This window comes from Anas acuta, chromosome 1 (genome assembly GCF_963932015.1).
Source record: "Anas acuta chromosome 1, bAnaAcu1.1, whole genome shotgun sequence".
Lineage (NCBI taxonomy): Eukaryota > Metazoa > Chordata > Aves > Anseriformes > Anatidae > Anas > Anas acuta.
The window spans coordinates 3,274,232-3,297,494 of record NC_088979.1 but is presented as its reverse complement, the minus strand read 5'-3'; the positions used below and the strand labels follow the sequence as shown (position 1 = coordinate 3,297,494).

Here is a 23,263-nt window from a genome sequence, read left to right as displayed (position 1 = left end):
GTTTATGACAAAGAGGTCGTTGATGAACCACTCCAGTTATGAGGGATACACGTAAATAAACGCGTATTTATTTTACTGTGCTCAAAACACTGAGATTTCAAGGCAATGTCCATACTAGAAGTAATTATGCCTGAGATCCAACTCCAGATACACACCAAGTAAACTCTCAGGATTTGAATCTGAGACTGACCTTAATAAATCTTAAATTTTCAATCGTTTGAGGAAGAATTAGAGGTGTCTTAATTAACTGTCATTCATTTTTGATATAAGACTGTCCATCAGCATTCAGATTTTTTTATCACAAGCCTACGCTTTTATAGAAAAATCGGTTTGTTAGGATTTCATAGATGTGAATTTAAGCTGTACAGGTCCTACACTAAACATTATTAAGGGCAGGGTGGATGTTAAGGGCAGGCTCCACATACAAACACATTTATTTTGGTATCTACATGTGTACTAGATATCAAAACTACACAGAGCTGACCGAATCTGGAGCTGAAACCCAAATACAGTTTCTTAAAATAATGGAGCTGAACTAACGAGGAGCAACATGCTGTACCGTGAACAGCCAAAGAATGAAAGAAAAAGCAGAGTTAAACGAATTATTTTAATTGAATTACTTTGTTTTAAACACTTAAAAATGATTTCCCCTCCACTGCCTAAGAGACAGGAGTGACCCTGAGCAGCTCCCAGGCACCATCCAGCAGCCAGAGGAGCCCTGACAGTGAATTTGTACACGGTCACCTCGTCTGGGAGGCTAAAATGAACAGACACGGGGCTGTTCCACGCTGCTTGGCTTCAGCACTCAGGAATGTCCCCGAGCACGTCTGATTTACAAACACTGACATGGCTTGTGCACCTCCTCTTTGGCTCTTAGGTAACAATAAGGGAATTAATTTCGGGTGAAGGACTTCTAACAACTCATCTTGCAGATACAGAATTTCAATGGAAATAAAGTTCAGAAATAAATACAAATATATTCAAATTAAGACCCTTGTAGAATATAAACCATTTGGGAACCACAAAGGTGGAACCTGCTAAAACGTCACAGCACCAAAATCCCAAACATCTGCACGTTCTTTGAGGCAGCAACAGTCTGATTTGTCCTACCTGCTTTGCGAGATGCAAAATGCTAAAGTAATTGCTTAAGATTATTCTTAGTAATTTTAGCTTGGTTATTTTCTATAGTTCTCCAAAGCTTAAAAATCTGATCCAGCTTGTGCTGAGTTCACTGACAATATGCCCTTTGAGCTGAAGTGCAGCAGAAACGAGGGCTGGGAACAGCGTGCTGGATCTCAAAGAACTTGCTGAAAAGCACAACTCAGCCTTGGCACCAGAATGAACAAGGAATTCATTTAAATAGTTACTTAGAAATCCCCCTTCTCGTCCTGCCAGCTTGGGATCTTAGCACGTACGTGAAACAAACAGTGCCCTCCTAATTCAATAGGCACTCGGTTCAAAGAGGAAAATTGTAGGGTATGAAGTGAAGCACTGAGCACAGCGTGCTGAAACACAAAGGAGCTGACAATCAGCTAAATGTCTGGATGCATCCAAATGAAACAGCTGATTTGGATCACAACAATGTCTAGAAACAACACGTCTTATGTTCTCAAACGCCAACAGATGGAATTGCAGCGGCCGCTTTGACAGCTGCTTCAACTTCTTGTAAAATCTCAGTAATCAAAGTTGTTAAAACCTAACTAAAGTGTCCACCTCCATCTTCGTAGCAGAATCGTGGAAGACTCCCTGCTTTAACAGAACAACCCACTGATGTTATTAGCTAGTTAGCAGTTCTACTCTGTGGTCTTTTAACGAAGCATGCTGCCTGAAGTGAAATCAGCAGTTTTGTGCTAAATTCACTGTTCCTTTATGGATTCAGTCTATTTCTTTGTAAGAAATTACTTACACAGAGTGAAATCTGTTAAATGAAATTGTTGTAAGGAAAAGGTATTCTCTTGCAGTTTCTCACAAAAATATATTTCTGTACACTTACCCTCTCTTCTCACTCATTCACATGCTGAGAATGCTAACGGTCTTGGCACGTTTCAACTATATTTAAAATTCTATTTAGCTACTCATTTGCTGCTTTATTCGATAGTAGAACACATGTTAAGAGGTTTGTGATTCCAAAGCATCCTTTCCTGTTCCTGTTTTTTCACTGAGAAGTGATAAAGCTGCCTACATCCCGTTTTTTTTGTTTTGTTTTGTTTTTTTTAACTGCTGTGAAACACTCCACTGAAGTGGACACAAAACAGAAGAGAAACGTTTTGAAGACTGACCTGAAACGTTAGGTCCCAAGACAACAAATGCTCGTATGGCTTGACTTTCATTATCACTACGGACAGGAGCCAAAGGCTTCTGCCCAGCTAAAGAGGAGCAGAGCTCAGCTGGAGCTCAGGACTGCCTCGCAGCACTGCTACCAAGTCTGGATGCTGAGCTCCCCTTCCCAAAAACCAAGAACAGTACAAAAAACGTTTAAAAAATTATGTATCATAAGCAAAGACAGACTTCTTTTAAACAGTCGCATTAAATGGTACACAGGAAGCCCATTGAGGGCTGGAAATCCTTCTGGCAGTCTTGGTGTGACATCCTGATGTTCTGTTCAAATACTGGCATATTTTACCCATCACAAAGCATTACTGGTGGAGGCAGCCACTATTTATGGTAAATACTGAGACTGAAATACAGTGTGTTTTTTTTTTTTCCATTTTTAAAAAAATGGTAGCATAGGATACTTTGGTTCAAGAATAAGGGAAGAATCAACTTCAGCAAGTGCTTAGTTTCATTCTGTCTTTTAAGAAGGAAACTTTGACCCTCAGAAATTCCTTCTACCAAACTATTTTATACTGGGACAGAAATGAATAACCATAAAACGCCTACAAATGGCTACTTGGAAGGCAGTCAGAAACTTCCACGGCTGTACATTGCTGCTGCTTTTCTTTATTATTATTTTTTTTATTATCAAAGCCGAGTTGGGTCTCCAAGAAATTGAAAAAACCCTGAAGCTGTACCTAGCGTATGTTACAGCTTCATTGGCACCAAGAGTATGTTTAGCATATGGGTATCTGCTTTTCAGAAGTGTTTTATCAAAATACATGGGTATGCCAGTCGTAGAAGTAACATTTACAGTAAACCAGTCTCTCACCACTGAGAAGACTGAAGGAGATTGCTTCCCCAAAGATGGGAGCTACAGCAAACACAGAAATCCCGTGAAACACAAATTCTGTGAAATCCACTTCTCGAGACCAACTGCCAAGTCTGAATCATCTTAAAACACCTCCTTTCCGCATAAGGAACATGATTTTAAGTTATATGAGTGAGATTCTAAAGGGAGATGTTTCTTTTCTGTATTTTGCCATTTTAGAAAGCAGTTCACAATGTCAGGTTGTTTTTCCATCCCTGCAAAGCTTCCTAAATACGATGGCAGTCAGGTTGTTGGGTGGTATGTGCCAAAGAACTGAACACAAATTCCAACTCATGAAAGAATGCCTCTCCAATTCCTCTAAGATCTTTCCCATTTGTTGTATTACTTTCCCACAGAAGTGTTAAAACCCACACTAATACAGCATTAAACTGCTTGAAAGCAGGACCACATACCCTCTGTAAACCATCAGAGAGCACAGATGCCAGAAACGGATCACTTTAAAACCTCATGAAGTTATTTAGTGAACTCTAGCTTCACGCCTCTCCAACAAATGCCACTTCTCTGTTAACACAAACCTCAATTTTATTAAACCGTTAAAGTTTCCACAGGTAGTCTTTGGATTCTAGTACTCGATTTATTCACATTCAGATACTGTTCATTGCACATCTGGGCTCTCTTTAGAATGAAAGAGCAAATTAAGTGTTACACATACCTGTAAGACACAAATAGGCAGCTAAATACCGTTTTTCAAGGCCATCTTTATAGGTCTGAATCGCACCATAGATTGGAGGTAGAATGAAAATCAGGTTACTCACTGTGTTCCCTGTAGGACAGAAACAAAAAGCAGAGGTTTAGAACTGGGTACCGGGCATTTTAAATAAGCACAGCTACGTTCATTCATTAAAGGCTGCTTCTACAGTTCCCATCCAGAATGCTGCCCCTTTTTGAAACTGTCTTCTGCTTTCATATGTAACATGTGGTTAAATTTTGGTACAACGTGGTTAACTATTTGAAGGCTAAATGGTTCTCTTTTATCCTTTTACACATATTTGGAGAGCAATAAAAAAATAAATTAACTGGAAAGATTGGCTTAGATGGTGGTAGGGTTACCCTGATCGAACAGCACATGAATTAAAACCCAACTCCTTAAGGATACGAAAGCCCCAAATATGGTTTTCAATGGTTTTCCTTCCCTTAACTCTCTCCTCCACACCACCTTCAAGATGCTTTAAGGTCACAAAGTGACCCATTCCTCAACAAAAGCTCTTCCGTCTTCCCAGAGCACACAGAACAAACCTGAGGTGGGGCTGCATCACAGATCACACCACAAGATCAGGGACTGCAAGAGGGCACGATAAGGACCAGCAAAAAGCAGCCCCTAATGCTCAGCATGGCAGGCAAGTGCCAAAGCTCATCAAGAGCTCCAATACCAGAGGGTAGGATGATGCTTCCAGCACCGGGAAAGACAAAGAAACCTTTCTTTCCTCTTGTTTTCTCATTTCAAGACCACTCTCCCACTGACAGGTTTTCAAACTGTCGTGGCCATCACAAAAGCGCAATGAAATGGTAAGAAATGCAAGTGAGGCAAAAGGAAATGTAAATTTCTGAGCAGAAGGGACGGAGATTCAACCTCTGTGCCCAACCACAAATCCTAATTTTGAGAATAAAGGCTTTGTAACGGGAATGAGATGACGTGCAATTTGAGCAAGAGCTGGTATAGAAAAAGGCAGAACACCATTTACATTAATTAAGCTGCAAATTTTCACATGCCATCAGTTAAATATATACAGTTAAAGTTTTAACTCTGATTTCCAAATATCTCCATGACAAGTACGATGTATGAGGATACGGAGAGGCCAAGAACAATTATTTCTGCCTTTTGTGTTTGGCAGAAACTCCTGGAAGCATGTAAAACACAGAATGAGAGTGAGCAGACCACATCTGAGCACATCCAAGCACCTGCTTTTCAGATCTACCCTCCAAGATCCATACCATAGAGAAGTGATAACTGCCAGACTACGATCACAAAACCCCAAGGTATGATCCCAGCATCTCTGGGAACAGAAATCCCTATTTTACAGGTTTACAGGGAATTTAACCCCTGGCAGAAGTGGTTATTTCAGGACCCATGGTAAGAAGCACACCCAGTCAGCCTTAATAAGTTAACTTTGCAGATCCAACAAATTAAATCCAAATCTCAGTTTGAGATACTCTTCTTGACCAGATAAGCATTCCATCCAACACGAACCATTCTTTTCTGATTTAACATCACCTCCTGCACAACCACGAGCCTCACCAACTTATGACAACCACGCCAGAGATGTCATTCCTCGGGGCAGCTCTGCAGAGAGGTTCCCCCATGGAACAGAAACCCAGCTGAAATCAAACCAGCTCTGTAAATACGTTCAGGTTTGTACCAACCCAGAGGTTTTTCATGCCTTGTTTCTTGGGGGAAGCATTAACCTCTCGCAGCGTTCCTGCAGGGATGCAATGGGCAGGGATTTGCTCTCTCCAGAGACCAGGCTTGGCAGAAAGCTGCTGCAAACCAGGGTCCATCGCCGCCTCCTCCCATAAACCACACAAAAACATCATTAAAATGATGTTTTAAAATGATGTTTTAAAAACATCATTAAAATGATGTTTTAATCTTAAAAATCTTAAAAAACAAAGTAAAGGCTACACCCAGACCGGGCAGCAAGTCTGTTGCTTTCAGGAGGAGCTCTCAAACGCACCCATTTCATGGAGACCTTACTAGACATCACATAAACATCATTGTTTTAGGTCGTTTTATTACGCAACGGGCAAAAAGCTGGCAAAAACCCAAACCTGCAAGCGCCGAACAAAAGAAATCCTGCGCTGCTTGTCCCTGGGTGGGAGGGAAGGCACGTGACAGCCACGGAGATCTGCAGCAGGCTAACAAGCCTAAACGGACACAGGAACGCAGCAAAGAGATGCCTCCGTAGGAAAGCAAAGGTCTCGACACTTCCTGCAAAGCTGTAATTAGGTTAAATTACGGGAAATTTATGAGCATTTAATCTAGGAGCATCTTGCTGGGAGAGGAAATACCGGGGGCCTAATGTAGCTGTAAATCCCTGCCGCTCCTTCTCGGCGCTTTCTGGCCCGTATTGTTCAGCCCGTTTGCAGCACGGATTAGGCATGCCTATTTGCAAAACAGTTATTGAAAACTGGGCTTTTTTTTTTTTATTTTAAATAAAGGAAATGGGGGTAGGAGAACAATGAATGAAGTACTCGGGCATGCTGCTAGGAAAATTACTTCTTTCAAGAAGAAAAATTACAAGGCCACTGTTAAACCTAAGGTCCCCCGGAGTGCAGATTTCCTAGAAGTCCTGATAGTCTTTGCAGGATTATCCTCACAGAATAGCTCAAATTAAAGGGGATTTTTAAAAATTTCTTAACTAATTCCATCAAAAACGGCAGGGAGACATGCCCAGAGATTAGCAAACAACACCAAGAAAGAAGGAAAAGGCGATACAAGTAACTGCAGCCCTATTACTCCCAAGTTAATTAGAGAACAAGGACATGAAACAAGCTTTGAAGGAAATGGATATGGAAGTTGAAAATGGGGGAAAAAAAAGAGCTGATAAAAGAGCTGGCTTTGGGTTTAACTCTGTACTGAATTCTTACATTTCAGTACTGGATTCCTTGGGTACTGGACCAGTACTAGAAATATTGTGACCGAGAATATGCCTTGCCATATGAAGGTGAATCCTTATTCCAAACATAGGATTGATTTATTTGAAGAGGCAGAAAAGAGAACAGAGACTGTACGGTGACAACCATAAGCCATCACTGGAAGGCACCTAAAAGGCACCCCCAAATTTATTTCCAGGATAGGCAGGGAAATAACGAAGTCTTCACGAAAGCCAGCAGTGGAAAATGATGTTCTGTTTTTACCAATAAATGGAAAATTACATCAGGAGCATCACTCAGCTGCGAGGGTAAGGTGGGAACCTACAGTATGGGAAGGGACAAAAATGGTTTAGCTCCCCTCGCCCAACAAAGGCTGGAGAGAATGAAACTGTGCTCTGCAAACACACCATGGATAAATGCCAAGGATCCACGGGAGCTGTTTGAACTACAGGAATACTGACAAAGGAAGAAATAAACTAACCTTTAATAAATGTGGAGTAGAGCTGTATCTGTGTTTCACACACCTGCACGCTGTGATACCAACACAAGAGTAAAAAACACCAAGCTTTTTGTTTTGTTTTACTACGCATGTTCATTCAATCATCCTCAGGTCTTAAAAAATATATATATACAGTACCATAAATGCACAAAGATCTGTACAAGGACTGAAATCACATCACAGACCAAAATTATAAGCAAAAACTTGGAAACAGTATTTACAAGCTAACATGGGCACAATATATTACTTATTCTCACATGAAAAGCTTCACAGAGCTGGAGTACACAAATTTGAAGGATCCTACTTTTATAACCTATTTCCCCCCAAAATGTAGTTACTTCTATATTAGTAAGTCATTTCTGCAATAAATTTGGATGAGAAGTCAAAAGGATAAAACAAGCTACGTTGTAGATACGTCAAGTGATAACAGAAGGTGGTCATAAAGAAAATACCTCGCAGGATGTAAAAGCATCAGGAGCACTGCACATGGAGCTAGGATACAGGAGATGTTTTCAACAAAGGAGGAAAAGTGGTATTTAAAAGCAGCAGCAAAAATTATCACCTCCTGCTCTGTGAGCACTGCTCTGTGACAGCCAAAAGTCGGTGTGTTATCAGTGTTATTCTCATCCCAAATCCCAAACACTGCAGCACGTGAGCCCTTACGGAGAAAATTACCTTGATCCCAGACAAAACCCTGACAGAGATCCTTCCTTCCTCCTGTTCAGTTTTATGAACTGGCATTGACCTTTTCAAACATAAAAGTGTTTTCAGTCTCTTGCTCACTGTCACACTTTGGATTCCTGGATAGTTTCTACAAGACCCAAACCCCAACAGAAATAACTGTTACCTCCAGACAGCAAAGAACTTTTTTTTCCAGTTTAAACAGCTGGCTATATATTGAAAGCTCATTTAAGATCAGAACTTATATTGATGATATTCAATGCAGGCTTTCAGCCTACCCTTACAGACAACTGCAGCTCACGGTGAAACACAGGAGAGGGCAGGGGATGCTAATTCCTAAAAGATAGACACCTAAGCTCCTATAAACCCAAAGCATCCCCTTGTAATTACAAATTAAACGAGATTTTGAGGCTGATAAAGTCTGTTCCATTGCACATGTGTCACAGTGCATGGCACAGTCAGCTTTAGGGCGCTACCTGGCTCCTGGAGCTTTCCCTTTTTCCATCCCTGTATGAAAAAACAGAACTGATGTTAACAAACAAAGCCTGTCAGATGGTTTCATGACACACGCAGAACTTGAATCATCCTTCTAGAGGATTTCAGATGCAAGCTCTCTGTCACAGCTCGTGTTTCTGGCATCATCTCTGGCAGCTCTGGTGCAAACTGCAGGGTTTACCAGACGTAAAGAGCTTGGGAAGCAACATGCTGGTGTGGGCGTGTAGGCGACCACCTACCATGGGAATACCTTCTCTTAAAGAAGGCTTCTTGTGGAAGTATCTCCAGGGATACGAAACCAAAGATGAGCACGCTCAGAGAATATCAGCAAAAGAACAGCACAAAAAGAGCAGTCCTGGGGCCCTGAGCACCAGGAAGCAACAAGACAGAAAGGATTCGGGAAATGAGATTCAAATCTTCACCTCCACCAGCCTTTTTTAATATCTGCCTCTTCCAAGCCCACAATAACCACGCTTTGGAGGGTCAGGAAATGAATCTCCCGTCTCCATTTGATATTTCTAAAGGGCCTCGAGGGGAGGAAGACGAGTCATCCCGACGGGAGCTTTGCCAGGAGGTGATTACCGAGCTCCCTGCTGCATGATGCGCGTGAGATCGATGTCAGCTTCGCAGATCTATCCTTAAAGGAAAAAAGGGAAGCCGGGAATGCTTTTAAGTGATGAGATCTGATTCCTGCCTCTTGTAATTCCTCCAGTCTCCTTACCAAACCCTAAGCAAGCCCTCATTTTGTTTACCTGGCCCTTAACTGAAGTTGCAGCTTGTGTTAGCCACCACATCTCCAACAACAAAATGAGAAAACACCACCTGAGGAAACAGCGAGGCAATCACTGAACCGTATAGCTACGTATGAAAACTTCCTGAAGAACCATAAAAACAGGGACAGATAAATAACAACTCAAAATAAGGGGTTATCAGAGAGACTGTATGTCCCTATGTCCCTAAGTATTTAAAGAATAGAAATCTAAAGATCAATTTTTGTATAAATCACCAGAATTGTAACAGTGAGCTCTGTAGAAAGACAAAACACAATAGGAAAACATGATAGCGTAAGCACATTACAGAACACTGTATTAACCCAGCTGTGTATAGACCTTGGCAATGTGAAACCCGTCTTGGGAGAAAATACAGCGGGGAGAAGCCAGAGGGCTTCAGATAAGAGCAACACAGAGCACTACAAAGGAAAAGAAAGACTTGGAGAAAAAAAAAAAACAGCTACCTAAATGCAGGCCAGGCAGCAGCTACAAGCAAGAGACACAGAAGTCAGCAGGTTTACAGGGTGCAGGGATTGAAAAAAAAAACACATTTGTATTACTAAAAAAGAGCCTTTTGGTCAGCATTGACGAGGAAAAGGGAAATTCAGGTGGAACACCCAGAAGCTGAGTTTATTTGGAAACCAGGTTTTCTCCCCAAAAGAAGTCCTGGAGCAGTTTCAAACGAGCCTGGACAACACGCCACAAGGCTGCAGATGAAGATGAAGTAGATGTAGTTGAAGTCCAGGAGTTGGATGATCCTTGTAGGTCCCTTCCATGTTCGGGATATTCTCTGATTCCATGAATGCAGAACCCAGAACCTGCGCTTTGAGGTCTCCTAGGCTGCTTCCCCCTTGCTGCGTCTCCATTTCTTCAGGATACGTGGATGTAGGCTGGCAGCCTTCCAGACAAAACGTGCCCAGGTGAAGCATTTCAGTGATTTAGTGGCTCAGGGAGAGGCAACGAGGTAATTTTAGGGGGAAAAAAGTGATTAATTATTAACAAGGCAATTTGATTTTTATTCGCCGTGCTCATTTCCGAGCAGTTCCAACATGCTGGGTCAAGCAACACATCCTGATTTATGGCCTTCCACGCTTCCTGCCCCACAACTCGCCCCCTTGGCATTCACTGGGTCCCTTCAGCCAATATTTTTGCAGACTTCTTTACCCCGATCACGGCATTTCGTGTTACATTTGTGCTCTTCACAGCAATCAGAGCGCGGGAGGTAATTAGGAGAAAAAGCTCTCAACGCCCCTGACTAACACCGCACGCAGGAGAACGCTCGGTTCAAACCTGTGAAGCGTGGGTGGATTTTCTAAAGGCACAAGCCTCTCTTTGGTATGCAGGGCTTACAAAAGCACTTGTTATTAAACTGCTTCGGGATCGCCCTGGGTTACAATCAAGCCATCCTTTGCTTTCCCCTCACCTCTCTGCCAAGCGCTTTGCTGCCGTGTAGTGCAGAAAATTAGGCTCTAATTGGACCGGCACCCACCTTGCTTCTCATGGATGTTATACTAAAAATAAAACAAATGCATGCCAGTTAATGCTACACAAAAGGAAATCTTACAAGTCCGTGCATTTCTTCACCAGAATCCAGCATCTGTGCAATCCCGTAAGTACAACATTCGAGTTCACAGTGAAGATTTCATCTCACATGGTGAAACATCCATTGCTGGGCTACGAAGTTTTAGATTTGAGAATGAAAACCAAAAACAGATCCATCACCTGTTTGGTTTCTGTTACTGCAATGCCTGAGCCACTCCAGGCTCCTGTGTGCTTATCCTCAACACCCCTGCAAGAGGAAGACGGGTTAAAAGAGGGTGCTTGAGCCCCAAAACCAAAGCCAGGACTTTCAAGCACCAAAGTGTTTCTCTGGCCACTAGACCATCCTCACCTACCACAATAAAAATGAGTTAATTTACAAGAGGTGATGTGGTTAAGTTTTAGAGTGAAGAGTCTGAAAGAGTAAGGACTGTACACTTTCCAGAAACAACATTGTTATGAGCAGTTCTTACAACGTGTAGCATAACAGAGTCCTACTTCTCCTGGAATTTTATTGCAAAAAGAAGAAAAAGTGTCTGACAACCAAGAACCTGGAACGGTGATTTTTCTGAGGAAGGATGACTGATTTTTCTTTTTTTGAGGGGTTCGCTTGAAGCCCTTCATGACACCAGTCCGAGATCTGCATGAGATGTTCCTTCTGTTCCTCAGAAGGGGGTCAAGAACAGCTTTGGAGGGCAGAGGACAAAACGTGGGGGACCAACTGTGAAGTCTACCAGAAAATTAGGAATGCAACTGCAAGGAGAATGTTCTGAGGTGTGGAATAAAGACAGCTACTGGAGCTAAATCAGAATAGCCACGCTTCTCAAAGCCCAGCTCTGCTAATTGTCTTACTATGGCTGTAACGACGTCAATGCCACCTAGGCCTGCCACAAGCACAGGGTATTCTGAAGCCCTAATAAATGTTTTTGGGGTTTTGAAGGGACCACTTCACTAAATGTAACTGTATTTGACAAAACCAGATCACCAAAATCTACCCTTGGTCATTTTTGGAGTTTGCAAGAAGAAACCTGGACGTACAGGGTGACGCACACCTCCTTTACAGTATATTTTCCTTTCCAATCCAAGATACCCACAGATAAGTAGTCTACAATAAATAAATTTGCATCCCAATTAGCCGCTGTACCATCCTGTCACCTCTCAATGTTGCTTTCCTGGAGCACGGGAAGCCTCGTGGAAAAGAGAACAGAATTTCCCTGGGAAACGTGCACCTGAGACGGCAGCGAGCAGACCAATTAGGCTGAGGAACACCTGGAAGGATTTTGCCAGTAAATCTGAAGCTAAAACAGTCGACACAGACACATCATCTAATAAAAAAATCAATCTACGAAGTGCACCAAAAGCAAGTGCTTACAGCTGGAAAACGCAATCAAAGTCAGGAGCGATTAGGCTGAGATGATGTAAAGTCAGAGCATTACATGCAATAAGCTCGTTGCTGAAGGGCAGATTTGCTGCTATTACAGCCTTGAGTGGGAAACAAAACGTCTCTTAAATGTTATTTTAAGCCAGGCTGCAGATGTCAAGCAGGAAGGAGACAAGGAAGAAGAGCAGGCTTGCTCTTGAGCCAGTCCTAAAATCAGAGACCAATATGTTACAGGTATCATCCGTGGCATTTCCATCAGGCTTGATTCCCTCCTCTTCGCTTTTCTCCTACCGTGCTGGTTTCAGCCTCCCAGCTCCATGTCCAAGGTCTGCACCGGTTCCTTCAATCCTGGGGCCCTGCCCAGAGCAGAAAACACAGCTCTTGGCAGCTGGCATCTGTCTGTCCTCACCCTTCAGCGCCTGGAGGCACCGTAGCTGCTCCCTGAATGGTGAGTGGCACAGAACAACTCGGATTAGTGCTCTTTGCCAGCCAGTTGTAGCTTTAATTTAAGCAGCCTTGCTTCAAAATCCAAATCCTCTTCCTTTCCTTCTTTTCTTCCTGCTGCTGTGGATTTCCCCTGGGTGCTCAGCACGACCGAAGTCTCTCCTGCTGATTTTTCACTCAATTCTTCTGCATTTTGCCCCAGATGGATGGTAGAAAATTAAGAAGAAAATGGTAGGTGACAAAGGTAAAAACGGAGCACATCAAGATGATGAAACCAGTGCAAAGCAGCCTTCACAGCACTGGTTGGTGGCATTCCCTCCCTCACCAGTAAACCAGGAGAATTCTCATCTCTAAGTTAATTTTCCACAGGGCTGCCCTAACTTAAAAATCCCAGCACTTACCACAATGTATGATTCAAAACAAAAAGGAATCTGACCTCAGAAATGGTTTTAACTCTCCTTCTTCAGGCCTAAATACCCAACTTTGTCTCTTTTACACATGCACTCCTCTTCTTTGTGTCACTTGTGAAGCCTGCATCACCTTTCCCAATTAACACAAAGACCTAGCAAGGACTTTCAGCTGTACTTAACTCACTAACCCAGGACTTGAACTACTAATTCCTACTCTATTTTTCACTGCCCATTTTGAGACAACTTCCAGGTTCTCGCTTGAAAAATTAAAAGAATAAAAGAACAGCAGCTGCCTATTAGCCCTCAAGAGGTACACAACATATTGAAGGTTCAAGCTTTAGGCAACCCTCTTTTTAATTACACCAGCTCCAGTTCATGCTCAGGGTGGCGAGCACTCAGGCCCACAAAAGTTTCGGCGCGTAAGGATGTGAAACAGTTGAAAACCAAACAAAATGAATGACATCTCCAGCACAAATGGCAGCCTGAAGACTGCCAGAGGAAGCTTTCATAGGGCAGAAGAGAAATTAATACAGAAGTCATATGGAGATCAGCACAGAAGAGTTTAAAGGCAAGAATTTAAGAGCTTGGAATGGGATATGTTTAAGAAAAGGAACTAGGAAACATTCCTCTACAGCCTGAAACAGAGAAAGAAGGAAGACAAGGAAAGTTAAACCAGGATGGACGCAGTTTTAGCATTCAAATACCGTGCTGATGTTGGACAGACAACGCTAAAATGTGGGCCTTGAAAGATTTAACAGCCACCAAGTCCCAAATGCCTGGGAGGAAAACAACAGCGCTACCGCAGATCACCAAGCCGTGGCAGCTTGTTGAAGTGAAGGCAAACAACAGCTGCTGTATGATTTCACCACCCCGGCGCACTTCTCTGCTACCTCCCAAGGCATCTCCACGAGTCAACGGAGCTGATTCTTCTCAGCAACTCCACTCACCAGTTGGAAAAAGGGACGAGGGATACAAACTGGTGAACCTCGGCTGGTTTTCACCCTGCTGCTTCCCAGGAAAAGCAGGAATTTTCACCTGACAGCAGCTTGCTGCAGCTTTATGGAGATGGCATCAGCTGCACCCAGCTGCAGGGGGCAGACCTGCAGGTGCCAGGGGCTGCGAACAGCAGCGCTTTGCTTCTGTTCTCTTTTTGAGCTTCTGAGAGCAAATCCAAAGTTTAAAGGGAAGAATTTGCTTCTCCAGGCTGTTTATGCACGCACTGCTCAGTGCACTGTGGGGTTTTTGTTCTCTCTGCTCGCATGGGTCATTTCCACAGCTGCAAAAAGGACTTGGGGGGAAAAGAAAGAGAAAAGATAAAGGCATCAGCTTTTACTCACGAGCAAAATATCGTCTAGCGCAACTCTGTACATATAACACCTGAAGAGCCTGCGAGTAGCCTCAGTGCTGGAGCTTGGGGCCAGCATCAGAGCTCCGAGGAAGCCAGACTTGCAGATCCTATTTCTCAAAGCCAAAAGCCAAAAATCTATAACTTGTGAGTCATTAGGTTGAGTCAGGTCTCAAACTAATGACCTGGACCTTGCCCAGCTGAGCCAGCTCCCACTCCTGTCTTCCTCCCCGGCTCCCCTGGGTCGCGAGGAGAATCAGGACAATGTTTCTTGGACTAGGTTTAAGAGGAAAATACCCTCCTCTGTCACAGAGACCACTGGAGATCCTTCAGGAGACACATACCACGCATTGCTGGGTCACCCCAAGGACGCTGGATTCTGGAAACAAGCCCAAAGGAACCGAGGAACAACGCCTCCCCAGCAAAACCAGTACCAACAGGAGAAAAGAATAAAAGAAACTAACACCCCAGGGTACAGCTGGGAAACAGATTCCCCACTGGATGTTAATCTCTATTCCGAAATCAAGATTGGAATTACCCCCAGGAAGCTCTGCAACGGTTGAGTCACCAGTTGCTGGAAAGGCAAAGAGCTGGAGAGGATCCTGGTGAGGTTGGGGGGAACCCAGGGTGCTTCTCCCAGCAAGAATGAGAGGCAGAGGGGTTGCTCCTGCCTCTTGAGCTGCAGGCACGCTGAGCTCCTGCTCCACCAGGGATTTGCGGGTATGCAGAATGCTTCCTCAGAGAAACTAAGTTAATTAAAAATATATATATATAAATTAGTCTGGTCAGTAACTCTGGATTTTTGAGCTAGCACCTGGAACCTGAGTATTTTCTGTGTGCATTTTCAGTTGCAAAAAGGGTCTCTGCCCAAACCTAAATGCTGCCCATGGGATTCTTGCCTGTACGGGGATCTTCAGATGCTCCCATCAGCTCATCGTAAGAAAACGGATGCTAGAACAACGTTTCTCTGTTTTTCAGGGCTGTAACATTCTCCACAGCACAGCCGAGCACCTTTAATTCACACAGCAGCTTTGCTTCTTCACTGAGGCTGAAAACCATCTGTAATTAACAAGGCAGGAGTAACGAGGCCCACACAGCCTAACTCAAAGCCATCACAGGTGGGCAGCTGTGCCCTAAAAATCCTTTCAGAGGGTTCTAGCATTATAAATTTTACTTCAAAATATGTATAAAAAAGTAAAGCTCTTTGCATTTTCTTAACCTTTTGTGATCCGTGAAGCTTTCTGTGAGCTTTTTTAGGCTTGTAAGAGAGGGAGACAGCCACATGAACAGTGCTTGCACGCGCTGCACGATGAAATGACCATATACTGCTGAGCTGTGGGGACTGAAGACAGCTCCCAGGGTTCCTCTGCACAGTTTTGCCACGATTATTAAATCTTGCTTTTGTTTAGAAAGCATCTTCCCCACTGTTCTGCAAAAGGCTCAAGTAAATATGGAAAATACATTACATAAATAGCAGTTTCAAAAAAAAAATAAAAAAGGACAAATCCCAAACAGCCTAAGGACATTTTTGTCTTTCAGCTATAACAACTGTCACTAAAGGCTCCTTTAAAGGCATCCAGAAGTCAGCAGCGCTCCTTTACCATGATTTATTTCGCATTAATCTCCCGATTCCGAGCTCCAAATAGATGCTCTGTAAATTCACATCGTGCGGTTGGTAAGCCTCTCTCTGCCTTCGTTTGCACATCGCCAAATTAAATTGTAGAAATGCCGCTGCTCTGTTCCCCTTTGGAGTGGCAGATGTCCAACTGCCAGCTGTACAAGCACCGAGTATGGAGCACTAATTACGGAGTAATCAAATGCGGTGTTAATCCATACACGGGAATTTTATTGTCACTTAATGAGCGCGCCACCATTAGCAGATAAACACACGTGCGGCGCGTTACCGCTGCATCCATCGAGCTTTAAGCGTTTCTGTAAGGTGGTGGAGAAAAGAGAGCTGGGTGATCGGGCAAATTTGGGCTTTCCAGAAGCTTTTGGCCCCGAAAGCACTCGTGAAAACGTTGAGCTGTCACCGGGTGACAGGTAGAGCTGCTTCATGGATTAGAAACTGGCAAAGAGACACAAAAGAATTCAAACATTAATTGTGGCAAAACGCTTCCTGCACCTGGGTCAGGGAAGTTACACGCTCAGATCCATTTCAGTCTTACAGACTGCGAGGCTGTGGCATTGTCTCCTTTTAAATCACACTTTAGAAATCATCAGTGTCACCATGTCTTTAAATAATTCAGCTGCAGCCAGGCAGCGGGGCTGATCACACCCAATTAATCCTCCCTTCTTCCTTCACCTGCCACTTTATTATTGAAAGGACAGGCAGAGCTCTTGTAAGCCCTTGAAGGCAGACACAGCTGGCTTTATTTCAGGTTTTTATTTGGCCTCGCATGGATTGTACCTAGCTCAACAGTCCTTCTCCAAAGCCTGTGGAGAAGGAAGCAGGATGTCCACGAGGCCCAGGTGACAGCGGATGTGGCAGTCAACACCCAATCCTGATGACATTTTCTAACTTTCAGTAAGTTTAGCTAGTTGGTAAGCTCCAAAGTAACGATCCTCATGCAGAAACTGAGATCCAAGTATCTTTGTTGACAGCTCAGCTACTGTTTTTGTAACTTTGCTCGGAAAAGACAGTGGTATTTTTGTGTCACTGTTTATAACGCTGGGAGTTCTCTCACGGCGCTGTGTCTCTCTCCCACCTAACCACACAAATAACAGCCATCTTACCCCTTGTCTAGATCAGAAATAGGAAAGATTTACGAAACTCTAACAGAAGTGGCGAGAAACGTGGGCAGATTCTTATGATCTGCTTTTTTTTTTCCCCTGAAATATGAGTTCCATAAGGCAAGGAAAGTTATGGAAATACGATAAACAAAAAGCAACAGGTTTGAGTGAGGATTACAAACCCCTAGGTATCACAGAGGGCTCTTTTCAGCTTAAAGCATCTGTTTAAATCATGCTGCTCTCCACGTTTACAGCAACGGAAATCTACAAACATCGGGTCCATCCACTTGTTGCCATGCACAGGATGAATGCTTCTCAGAAGGATGAACACAAAAAAAGATGAAACACTTATCACAGAGACATTCAAATCAAAACAGACCCCAAAAACTTAACACCACGTGGGCTAAACTGACCTGAAACATCACCCCCGCTAAAATATGTAACGATTTTGCCCTTAAACAGCAGGCCTTACATCCTGTTGTTGGGGTAGGAGGGTGTTTTCCTTGCTTATTATTTGGAGCACAGAAGCTGGGGTAACTCAGCAGCCAGGCACTGGGAGGTGGAAAGGATTAGCTCAAAACAAATGCACCTGTACTGCGTGCCCTCCAGCACACGGGAGTCGATCCAAAGCTCCCGAGGAACCCTGATGAGTGAATTACTCCACCACGCAATAAAATTCATCAGTGAGGGATATGAGAGTCATTTTGGTGCTTAACACAGGTTGGCACGGTAATTCTTTACATCTGTTTTTTTTTCCATTTCAATCCGTTTAATATCCTAAGGAAGGACACGGAGCAGTTAGTCATCCTCCTCCACGAGGCAGGAAAATTGGCAAAGTGCAGACCCAAGGCAAGAAAACGCATTTTTTTTTTTGTTATTAAAAAAAAAAAAAAAAAGACTGTAAATACAAGTCATTGTGTTTGGAGAGAATGCAAATATGAAGTGCTATAGAAACAACGCTGCCCCACGTTACCTCACCTTCACTTCTCTGGTTACCGATTAGCTGCCACCATTTAGTAATTCTTGAAGGAGTGAATGGCAAAGAACAGCACGTAGGCTTCTGGAACACAGCGTAGTAATTTTGGTACAAAATGTTAAATACCACATAGACTTAATTTGCTAACCAAGCTTTCAGTTTGACTCTTCAGCACGCTTTAGAGATCTAAAGAAGATCTAAAGAAAACACAGTATTTCTTCTGGAACTACCAGTACCCTTCAAGCTTTGGGCCTCCAATAATTTCTTATAGATTATTGTTATAAATTATTTACAACAAGCATTCAAAGCAAAAATTTTAAGTATGCCACCAACTCAACTGGGTCATATCAAGACAGCATGAGGTCAGAAACTGATTTTCACTATTCTGGAAGGTAAGTAACACAAGCTGCACATTTTTAAAGCAGTATCTTCAACAGCATGATCAAGAATTACCACAACGAGAGCTTTGAGCGAGATAAGAAAAATATTTTTGTACTTTCTGGTTTGTTTGGTCTCTGAATTTGAGTTTTTTTTAAGAGCAATGAGGCCATAAAGGCACAGCAACTCACAAAAGGCAGTTGGGTCACAGAGACCCCAAATATACTCTCAGCTCTTCTGTTAAAGCATCAAGTCTTCAGGACAGCATCTCTCTGATCTTCTAAAATAATTAGCTTCAAATTACGTATTTCAGACTCAGTTGGGAAAGACCCTTCAGCTGCTTTACAAAAGACACGTTGCCAACCCACTTTTGCTGGCTAAGGCTTAATTTAATTACAGTGAATCCACATCCTCAAAAAACAAACACGTATTTCCTCTGACCCTCACAGTGCAGCTACAGAATTATTGCTGAATAAGATCTAAACCATTGTGACTTCTCCACTGACATCATCTGCTGTTAAGCCAGTCCTAAAATACAGCGGGTTTATTTACTGTTCTGCTTTTTAAATTTGGTCCATTTAAACGCTCTAAGTTTAGCACAGCTCTTAAATGCAGTTGTTTCAGCACAATTGTGCTGAAAAAAAATGTGGTCCCAAACACTAACACCATCAGGAGGGACCAGACCTTCTATAATTGGTCCCTTTTTCTTCCAAACACACACCTTTCCACTTCCCACCATTAATCCCACCTTCTTTCTCCTGCATAATCCAGAAGCGGATGAAAAATACCAGTTCACGCATCCGACAGCCAGGAGATTATTTCCAAATTTACATGCTAGTCAAATTTATCCTCACATGGGTGAAGGAGCAGTACTTCCTCTTCCCTATGCAGATTATCTCACAGGCTACTTTTCACCACAAGGAAAACACAAAAATACATACTCTGCAAAAGCATCAGTCTATTTAAGAACTTCCCACTTTGTCCCATTTTAGCGTATGAAGTTCCCTCTTGAGCAGCCATAAAACTACGCGCCAACTTCCCTTTCCCCCCCTGAGTTTCTATGCCATTTGTGCTAGTGTTTTTCACTCTTTTCCCATTCCCACACTCTGCAACCTCTTTCACAACTATTTCTGGTGGTTCCTCACCCCTGTGTTTGTCACCAGGAGTCCCAGAGCCTTCCCTCCCCTGCCTGCCAAGCTCTTCCAAAGCGCTGCAGAAGCATCCCAGCTATGTGAGAGGCATTCTCGGATTGCCTGCTCCAAGCACTTCAGGAGAGGAGAGCCTGTTTAATATTTTTTTTCCTAGGATCTTAATGCTTCAAAAGCAGCCTCTTACCATATAGGTGTGAAGGGTTTGTTTTGCAGGGCAGGGAGTCTGCCTGGTGGCAGCACTACAACTCCTGGTGGTAGTGCTACAATTACTACACCCTTTAAAGTCACAAGACACAAAAACACTGCATTTTTTGGCAAAATATCAGTGACAGAGGGCTTGACCCCTTACCCACTACCGCAACATAGCGCTTCTCAAGAGCCATGCAGCCCTGCTGGATGACCCTGGAGTTGAAGAACCTCCTTCTTTCTCTAAAGCACGCTTATACACGCACATATAAATCCCTGACTGCCCTGAATAACAGAAGTTTGAGGTCAAAACAACAAACTGAAGGACTCCTGAGGTACTTCAGGGCTGTTGTAACAGGTAAGGCCCACCACCTGCAGCAAAAGCAGCCCTGAGGAACTGGTGGAGAGCAAGGCGCCTGTCGGCTACAAGGACACCTTCTCCCTCCCCAAACTATTTCGGTGTCATCCTGCAGAGCTGTGTGGCCTCATGGCACGGTGCCCCGAGTTATTTCCCAAAGAGGGAATCCTCTAGAAATGGGTCTGTGCTGTAAAACCAACTTTATTCCAGCACCAAGCCCCCCAAGACCCACCTCACCCCTAAGATGTCTCCCCCTCCTCCTGCCCCACCGCTGCTCGGGGCGCAGCCTGAGGGGAGAGTTTTGGGACAGCGGGTGCCCAAACACCACAGTGAGCTGTGGGAGGAACCATTCAGACGGATATTTTGAGGCAAAAGGGTCAGGAAAAGAGAAAAAATCCCTGCTTCCACACAGCACGGCTGGCTGAGGGGCCTCCGGCCACCGCTACCCCGCCATCTAAAGGGGCTATGGAGGAAGATGGGGGGGGGGGGGAGAAATCCCTTCAGCGGGGCTTCGTGAGTGGGGCGAGGACCCCTCAAAACACCCGTGGGGATAGAGGAGAGGGGGAATAAGGGGGTGAAAAAGCCGGGGCTGGGGTCGGCGGCCACTCACAGAACTCGGCGATGTAGTAGGAGACGGCGTAGTTCTCCTCGCACCACTCCAGGGTGGAGGTCGGGGGGCCCCAATAACCCTCCCGGTCAGCGGCCGGGGCCATGGCGGTGACCGCTCCAGGCCACAGAGGAGCCGGGGGAAGGAGAAGGGAAGGAAAAGAAGGGAAGGAAAAGAGGGGAAGGAAGGTGGCCAGGGCCCGGAGCAAGGCGGCTGGAGGGCGGGAGCCGCCGCTGGGCCCGCCCGGCCGAAGGCGGAGCTGGAAGGAGGGGGGGGGGGGAACGAGAATTAAAAAAAAAGGGGAGAAAAATGGGGAGTTGTCATGGCGACCGGCCTGCCGAGCCGCCCTCTGAGGGGGGAAGCGTGGCGGCGAGGCAAATTTTGGGGTGGAAAAGGGAAATTTGGGGAAATGCTGAGGGAAAAGGGCGGCTGAGCGCAGGCAGCGACATGGCCTCGCTGCGCTGCTCTCTCCTCACCCCCCTCTGAGTCCCAAACATCCCCCGCAGGGTCGCTGTGGTGGCATAAAGGTGGTTTCCCCCCCGTTTTCTTCTTTATTATAAAAAATAAAGGCTCGTCATGTGCTGGTGTCTTGTTTTTAAACGAACAGGAGAGCGCTTCTCGTAGTCGTGGGCCGGAGGAAGGAGGCAGGGAGGTTTTTTATAGCGCTGCCTACTACACGGGGGTTTTCTCTCAGCTGATGCCTTTATTTAGTTCCTCGCTCTTACTACGTGTACTATACTTACACCAGGAATATGCAAAGTGAATATGCAGAGTTCATTTCCAAAGGCAAATGCAAGCTAAAAAGAGAAAGTCTTGAAACGGGGGGAAAAAAACGCAAAACTGAAAGCCTGATAACGCTGTGTGCTTTTTGTGTTTCAGGGAAAGGTCCCAAGATGTAACGAGAAGCTTCAGGCAGACCTTGAGTGCTCTACCCAGTTGTTACACCTACTGGTCAGTACAATTTATTCTATAAAAACACACAAACTCCTTTTGCCACGTTTTATTTCTTCTCGCCTCCCCTTCCGTAAGCTAAAAAAACCCCTCTGGTCTAAATACTGACCTCTCCTAGTGTAAATTCAAGTGCTCCACAATACACGCATCTGCCCTGAAGAGTAACCTCCCTTCTTTGGTTCAACATGTATCTAAGTGCTTTCGACATCATGCAGAAACGTGTTCAACGTTTTTTGTAATGATATAAAGCATTCAAAGCAAAATTAATCTTACTGTTTGCAACGATAAAATATTTAGACTGTCAAAACATCATCAAAATCGCTGTGCATTTTTTTTATGCAGACCTGTCTTTTTCTTTTTTCAGAACCAGATTATCTTCCCCGTATTCAGACTTTAGAGACTGAGGTCTGGAAGAGCAGCAAGCCGATTCAAAAGCACAAAACTGGTTGTGAATTTTGAGGAGGAATCTAGTCTGGTTGATGCACAGTAGCTTTTTGGACTTTTGAATGTTCGTTTTTTATAGTAAGGAAGTTGCTAGGGCTCTGATCTATCTTTTCTTATCATGGTTAACCATATTAAGATTAAAAACTCTTAACAGGAAAATAACTCAAAGTTTGAAATTACAGTTCAGAAACTGAAGAAAGAAATATCCCCCTGACACAGCAGGAGCACAAAATGGGAACAAACAATATGTACCATATTCAGTTACAATTGGTTTTAAATAATTTAAAATATTGATGTTTGTTTCTGTTCTCATCTAATATGCATGCCGGACATGACAAGGTTTGTAATTGCAATAGGAAAAAGAAAGACAGACACAAAACTAGCGTATAACTAGGAGGATAAATTAATGAAAGATTTTATGGGGTGGGCAATAACTACATGGATTGTTATTCTATTTTTTTCTAGGTAAGAGAGAGAAAGATAAGCTCAAATGTATAGCTAGCACTTAATTTGAATCATTGGGAAATTTTTATTTGTTTGATGTGTTTCGGTAGTATTCTCCATTTTAATAAACTTTTATTTCTGACTTATTCTGTGGTTTGGATCTCTGCTTTTGAACTCTGGCAAACCTTTCAGTTTCTGCACTCTCAGAAGGATAGCATTTAAGAGACAGCCACAAACCATTATAATACATGCTTTTCTTTCTAAAACTGTTTTTTAAAGGTAAATCCATTTTCTACAAACACGACTTTCACTGTCTCAGCTGCTACGTTAATACATATTAAAAGCAGTACTTTTCCTCTGTAATGCTTAGCTATGCTTTGTAGTGTAGATTGCCACACTGGATATAATGTGACAGCCTGAGGTTATTTGCATCTAAATGCGTTTTCTCTAACTAGATAGTCAAACCTACTTGTGTCCAGGTGTTATATTTTCTTTGTCTAATCTGTAAGACACACCGAGGGAATATCTCGTTTTTGAAGTAACAAGTAGAGAAACTAACACGGAGCTCACAAAGTCCTTATTTTCAGTATCACTAAAAATTTACCTCACATGCCAGTGGAGTAATTTCCCGTGGCTCCTCCTGGTTGCACATGGCAAAGGATCTTCTTTCCACAC

At 43.6% G+C, this 23,263-nt stretch overlaps 1 protein-coding gene and 1 long non-coding RNA gene across 4 annotated transcripts in view; one reads left to right on the top strand and one right to left on the bottom strand.

Annotated features, from left to right (window-relative positions):
• Positions 1-21,008, bottom strand: part of ACER3 (alkaline ceramidase 3) — a 51,941-nt gene extending 30,933 nt beyond the window's left edge. The window contains exons 1-2 of one of the 2 annotated variants that reach the window (XM_068695924.1): positions 20,753-21,008; positions 3,858-3,968 (exon numbers count right to left, since the gene is read on the bottom strand). In XM_068695924.1, the coding sequence (XP_068552025.1) occupies positions 3,858-3,968; positions 20,753-20,855 (214 nt within the window). In that variant the 5' untranslated portion in view covers positions 20,856-21,008. Of the gene's footprint in view, positions 1-3,857; positions 3,969-15,259; positions 15,346-20,752 lie in introns of those variants that run through there. The other variant, XM_068695993.1, reaches the window with a different exon arrangement.
• A 66-nt stretch (positions 21,009-21,074) lies between these two features.
• On the top strand, positions 21,075-22,734 carry LOC137863186 (uncharacterized). Of its 2 annotated transcripts, none has more exons than XR_011100759.1 (3): positions 21,075-21,276; positions 21,629-21,700; positions 22,065-22,734. It is a non-coding gene; the product is annotated as an uncharacterized lncRNA (long non-coding RNA). The 2 variants fall into 2 exon arrangements; XR_011100747.1 differs by lacking the exon at positions 21,075-21,276 and adding an exon at positions 21,283-21,535.
• Positions 22,735-23,263: the final 529 nt, after the last annotated feature.